The 6422-nt window shown below is 43.3% G+C and overlaps 1 protein-coding gene across 4 annotated transcripts in view; it reads left to right on the top strand.

Moving 5' to 3' along the window:
* TMEM132D (transmembrane protein 132D) overlaps window positions 1-6054 on the top strand; it is a 203609-nt gene extending 197555 nt beyond the window's left edge. For 3 of the 4 annotated variants that reach the window (XM_065851960.2, XM_071816052.1, XM_071816053.1), the window contains one exon: window positions 2954-6054. In XM_065851960.2, coding sequence (XP_065708032.1) covers window positions 2954-4135 — 1182 coding nt within the window. In that variant the 3' untranslated portion in view covers window positions 4136-6054. The remainder of the gene's footprint in view (window positions 1-2953) is intronic. The other variant, XR_011741702.1, reaches the window with a different exon arrangement.
* The last annotated feature ends 368 nt before the right edge of the window (window positions 6055-6422 follow it).

Here is a 6422-nt window from a genome sequence, read left to right on the forward strand (position 1 = left end):
TTATATCTATACAACCTCAGTCAGCAAACACTTGTTGTCTCTGCATCCCGTAAATAACACATACAAGTCAATGACGTGTCAGAATTAAGACACAAAAGCCCCCTTACACACCCCCATCCTCTCCCTTTCTGTCCCATCCAGCAGCTGGTAGATCACAGGAGAAGTTCCCACCCAGATTGCCAGTCCAGCCTCCCACCACGGGCAACCAGGTCAACCCTTTAAAGTCTGTCTTTAAATGAGAAAGTATTTTGCATAGTGCCAACTCTCCTTCCTTTAGGTACTTTCTGTGAGCATTTTCAGAAGCTGGGGAACATCCCTCTCATTCTGATTCATTACTAGAATATGAATCAGCATCATTGACTCATTTCCTGATTTATGATTTCATAAACCAATTTTTAATTCCTGTTATTCTCAGTTCCTGTATTATGGATCACTATCATATCATGGTCCCTTTCTCTTCACTCAGATCTTCCCCTGACATGATAGATCTTACAACGTGCCTGAGGAGAATGGGACAGTTTTCTCTCTACCGCAGATAAGCTTTGTTTCTGCCTTTGCTGTGGGGTTGCTCCATGAGCAATAGGAGACTTGGACTCTTCTGGTGCAGGGAGCAGTTCACTCAAACCCCACACTACACAAACTCTCACAGATCTGAAATGCTTATGCTGAGCCACCCACATGCTGTCACTGTCCCTGTGTGAGGTTACCAAGGGCTTTTGGACTTGGCCATGTCCCCATCAGCTCCTGTTTGATGGTTTTCCTTGTGCTTCTGTCTATATTTGAAATTTAAACCTTTTTTTTTTTGTATTTTCAACCCAAATCCATCAGTCTGGGACGTGCATCAAGGATGCACTGGGCTCTTAACACTTAAACATATTCTGAGCTTTAAAGGTAAACGATCATGGCATGCACGTTTGGAATCTGCTGAACTCTTGAGATGCTTTAATTCATCACAGGGTCTTATCCTTGGGGTGCAGGATGAGAAATAATGCAGAACTGCAGTCTTTACAGGGTGATAAAATCAGGCTCCCGTAGTCTTCCAGGAGTTAAGAAATCAATGCCAAGCAGCTAGAAATAAGGCCAGCGAGGTAATCCATTGCTGACATGGGGAGTTAAACTACGTTGAAATCAGCCCAAAAGCTGGGTTGGTGGCATTCAGTCCCGGTGTGCTGCCCAGCACCGACATTTCAGTGCCCAGCAGTGGAGTCTGGCTGAGTCCCTCTCTGGATGCCAAGGTACAGTCAGAACAACATTGGATCAGCATTAAACCAGCGAGGAAGATTCGCATCCACTACCCTGCCAGGACTGACTCTGTTTTAAAAGCATCTGATCCCTACCATTGCTTAGTACAAGATTTTCAGAGCACAATCCCTATAAGCAAGGCAAGGCAAAATTATTAAATGATTATGCAGGGTTAAGCAACACAGTGGGAGGATGAGAGTTGATGACATAAATTCTATGCAGCCTTCAAGAAATATCCAAAGATTAATAAACACAAAGCCGGGATTTATGACAGTGTCAGCAAAGTCTTAGGGCTCTGTCCTGAAATAGAGGCAGAAGAAAATTTCCCATTGAAGCAGGGGGAGCTTTATGGCTGTAAGGATTTCAGAATCAGGCCGGTAGATTATGCACAATACAATCCCAAAAGACCAGAGGCTTATTCTCTGTGATCTGAACTGGTGAATGACTATGTGCTAGAAACAATTTAAAAGATAATGATAAATATTTATTCTCTCTATATATGTTGAGTTATAATCTAAATACTATCCGTTTGAAAACCTGCTTATTTAAAGAAAGAAGACTTGTATAATCATGCTTTGAGCAAGTATGGGTATTAATCTTTGGGTTGGGTGTTTGTCTGTCTGTCAGGCTTCCCCTGAGAGCAGGATGATCCCAATTCTTACCAACCAGAGCTCACATCATTTTGCACACCAAAGAATCCACTCATCAAGCCAGGAGTCTTTCTGGTGTGGATTCTCCAGTGTTTAACAAGGCACTGATATCCCAGGCAAAACAGAGCAAGTCAGACCATCAGAAGCAGGAATTACATTCCAGGAGAGCCGAATGAATTTTGTCTGTAAAACATCGATGTGCGGATGCCAACATTTTTTCAGGTAGCAGGGCAATTTTCTGTAGCCATTCAAGAGTCCTTAGAGGACCTGATTTTCAAAAATGGGTGAGTGCATGTTTTCTAAACTCTAAGAATACTTTGAAATGTTTCAAATTAGAAGCCAGAAGTCAAGGTTCCCAGGAATACTGCACCATTGCACATGAATAAGTACAGAATTAGTACTCAGGTCTGACCTATTTAAACTCGGGAAACCTCCATGCACTCTGAAGTATACAATCTGTGTTCCTGTAAGACGAGATTAAACTTCGTTATTGTCTTGCTTTTAATTGCTAACAAGCATGAAAATTGCCCTGGCTGTTTCCTAAAGAAGCAACGGATTGGTTTCCTCTGCTTGTACAAAATGCTTATTTAATTTGGGAGACAAAAATCAAGGACTGAAGGTATGGAGCCATGTATGGACCTCCTTGCTATATTAGGTATTTTTTAACATGTGTTATGCGTAACAAGAGGAGACTTTGTATTTTAAGCAGTTTAGAAATAATGTAATTTTTTCTTTCATTTAAATATACAACAGTAAATGATCTCAGTCTCTGGTAATGCTATCTGACATGCAATTTATTATGGTGCTGAAGTAGATTCTGCAGAGCCCAGGGGATACAGCTCCTTTAAGCACCTTTGGGGAAACAAATCTTATTATCAATGAGTGTTTTAAACGAGTGTTTTTCTTCACATCTTGGCAAGATATTAATTTTATTGCTTTCCCTGTTCCTTTCTTTTCTGGTTATAAATGTTAGATGGATCTTGTGAGGAATAGACCAAGACAGAACATATTTCCCTCAATGTTTATTCTGAGCGTGCATATATTTGTTTTATATATTATAGGAAGCAGCCATCAGCTGCTGGATCCAGTTCAGTGATGGGTCCGTCATGCCTCTGGATGTTTATGACTCCAAAGACTTCTCCTTGTCAGCCACATCTCTGGATGAGAAGGTGGTCTCGGTTCACCATGATCCCAAATTCAAGTGGCCTGTGATTGCTGCTGAGACAGAAGGCCAGGGGACACTGGTGAAGGTAGAGATGGTGATCAGTGAATCGTGCCAGAAATCCAAAAGAAAGAGCATCCTCGCTGTTGGGAGTGGTAGCATCAAAGTCAAGTTTGGGCAGAGTGATGCCAACCCTAACATCAGCGACAGTAAACACAGGGGTGCTGGTGTCCACCTAGAGAATCATGCGAGTGACCGGCGTCAGAAAAGCACTTTGCAGGAAAGAGCTGGGCTAGATGGTCAGTATTACAGCTCCTCAATGGGCCACGAGCAAGGCAAAGGAACCACCACTCAGAGGTCCATTTTAAGTAAAAAAGAAGACAGAGAAAGCCTCCTGGATGATGACAGTCATCTGCAGAACATCCCAATAGACTTCACAAGCTTCCCTGCACAGGTGGATCTGCCAAGAAACAATGGCGACTTGGAAGAGAATGACCTAGTCCAGACCCCCAGGGGACTCAGCGATCTGGAGATAGGGATGTATGCTCTTCTGGGAGTCTTTTGCCTGGCAATCCTGGTCTTTCTTATCAATTGTGTCACTTTTGCTTTGAAGTACAGAAACAAACAAGTTCCCTTTGAAGAGCAAGAAGGCTTGAGCCACTCGCATGACTGGGTTGGGCTGAGCAACAGGACAGAACTGCTGGAGAATCACATAAATTTCTCATCCCAACAAGATGAACGTATCACAGCCATTGACAGAGGAGTGGACTACGAAGAGAGCAAATATCTCCTCAACACAAATACCACCAAAAATATTAATGGACAATCTTTCAGGTCTGCTGAGTCCACATTCACTGAAGGGAAAGAACAGAAAAGTGAACCAACTACTTCTCCTACCTCTAAGAGGAAACGGGTTAAATTCACCACCTTCACCACCATCTCCTCTGATGATGGGTGTCCAACTGTCAACTCAATCTTGATGAGCAGTGAGGATGACATTAAATGGGTCTGCCAGGATATGGACCTGGGGGAGTGCAAAGAACTTAAAAACTATATGGAGAGATTACATGAAAATGCGTAATGAGATACAAAAGACTTTTCTGTTTGATTTGTTCGTTTTTTCACTCACCTTCTGCCTTTAATTTTGGGTAGTGGGGCAAAATGTTATATTGATAACAAGAATCAGCTGGTGGATAATAACTCAGTGGAGCCCCAAGGAGCCACCCAAAAGCAGCTGGGAGAGCAGAGATCCTGGACAGCTCTTAACATTCAAGTCTTCTCTGTGCTCAGAGATGCAAGTGAGAGGTGTGTGTAGGTTTTTGATGCATGGTAACATGAAAAAAACTTAGCAAAATAATACTGTCTCAATCTCTGAGCTTGCCCAGGAAATCAATAAATATAACAAACTCCAGTGCGGTTTGGATATTACAAAGTTCGCACAGCTCTACTGTTCAATATTGCAAGCTTTGGTTAAAAGCAAAAAATTGGTTTCAGAATAAATAGATCCATGAAGAGAGCATGTCATTCAAGCCACATGCAGAGAATATCCATCCTGAACTTTAATTTAAAGCTGACAAAAACCAACAGTGTGAGCAAAGCACCTCCCAGAGCTGAAAAGTCATGAGTGTCCAAAGAATCCGGATGGGAAAAAGGAGTAACTGGGCTGTTTACAAACCAGCATGTTTGCCTCCCAAGCGCTGAGAACAGATACACATATACAGTTAAAACTGGAACTCTCTTTTTAAGTAGATGCCAAGGTAATAAACTTTGCCAGCCAATTTTCTGTATTTCTTAATTTGTAAAATAGGAGAAGATATAATCTATACTCAGAATATCACTCATCTAAAGGAAGGTCTGTTTTGGAAAGTTTGAGAGAACAAGCTATTTTTCAAAGCCCACTTGATTTGATTGTCCTGTTTCAAATTTGTGTTCCCTGGGGCGCTCCCCGTCCAGCACCCCGAGGGCACTTTGGAAGGGGCGGTTCCCTCCCTCCCTTCCGCGCACACCCGCTCCTCCACCGCCTGCTCTGGCCGGGCACGGACACCGTGGGTACCGCGCTGGCACTTGCTTTGCGTGCTTCATTTACCAAAGCTGGCCGCTCTCTCCTGGGTAAGTGCAACTTGTGCTGGACTCGGACACCAACAGCAGCCGCCGCTTGGTCCATCCCGCGTCCCGGAGAGGTCAGGTTGCTCAGTTCCTTCTGCTCGCGCTGCTTCAGACCCCGCTCGGCACGTTCGGAGGGCGCTCGGAGGTCACAGAGGAGGCTGCACATGCGACACTGAACCCCGAACAGCCAAACTCCGGAGATAATATTTGTTTCTCCCAGAGGTGATGATTATCTTTTGTTGTCCTCTGATAAGGATGTACATATGGTAGGATTTCAGTGATTACCCTTTGAATCCGACGCGCCCTCTGGCCCTAAAGCGCATTTTGTTCGGTCCAAAAGCAGTCTCTAATGACCAGTGGCAAAGTGCCAAAGCACTAACTAAAATCCAGCTTATATTTCAAGTTGCCCTTTATTTTCCAGAGTAAGTCTTTGCCCTCCTTTTATTATTAAGTCTCTGTCGTTGAATCTAGGCTGCTCAGTTTAATACACACCCGCCCTCCCACAAACACTTAGATTGGATCCCTCTATATTTAGAATGTACTGTAGATTTTAAGAATGTAATATATATATATATTTATAAACATGCCAACTGTGAATAAAATTTGCATTTTAGTGGCTTCATCTTTTTTCCTACTCTTAACGCCTCTTTCCTTTCACTGTCAGAAGTTTTACCCTAAAAGAGGCTGGCAGCAACATGGAGAATTGTCCTTTGATGAAACAGTCAATTAAGGCTCTTGGCACAATTAGTCACAAAGCTTTACATCGTGCGATGTTGGGTGGAGAAGATAGAACATCAACAACGTGTTATGCTACAAATGTATTTGCACCAAGTCACCCTTCCAAGATTTGAAACTATTTGCAAATAAATCCACATGTATATTTCTAGCCTGAAAGCCTGATGTGTGAGTTTCTGATTTTGGTGCGATTGGGAGGATCCACATTTGGCTGAACGCCTTTGAAGACAGTTCTAAAAGAGTAAGTTGGTGTACATGGGGCAAACACGCCCAAGATTTTGGAAATCAATACTTGCACATCAGATGGTCTTTGCTTTCTTTCAGCGTCTCTCATCGGTACCTGGATTGCTCAAGCTCGAGGACAAGGTGCAGCCTGAGGACAGCTCAGAGCAGGGCCCAGACTAACTCAGGCTGAGCTCAGGTGAGGGGAGCAGCCTCCCAGCAGGTTCCGCACTGTTCTAGCTCACAGTCTAGAGCTATTTTGGGCGATTTTTACACATCGCTACATCATGTCCACAAAGACTTAC

This window comes from Patagioenas fasciata, chromosome 17 (assembly GCF_037038585.1).
Source record: "Patagioenas fasciata isolate bPatFas1 chromosome 17, bPatFas1.hap1, whole genome shotgun sequence".
Classification (NCBI taxonomy): domain Eukaryota; kingdom Metazoa; phylum Chordata; class Aves; order Columbiformes; family Columbidae; genus Patagioenas; species Patagioenas fasciata.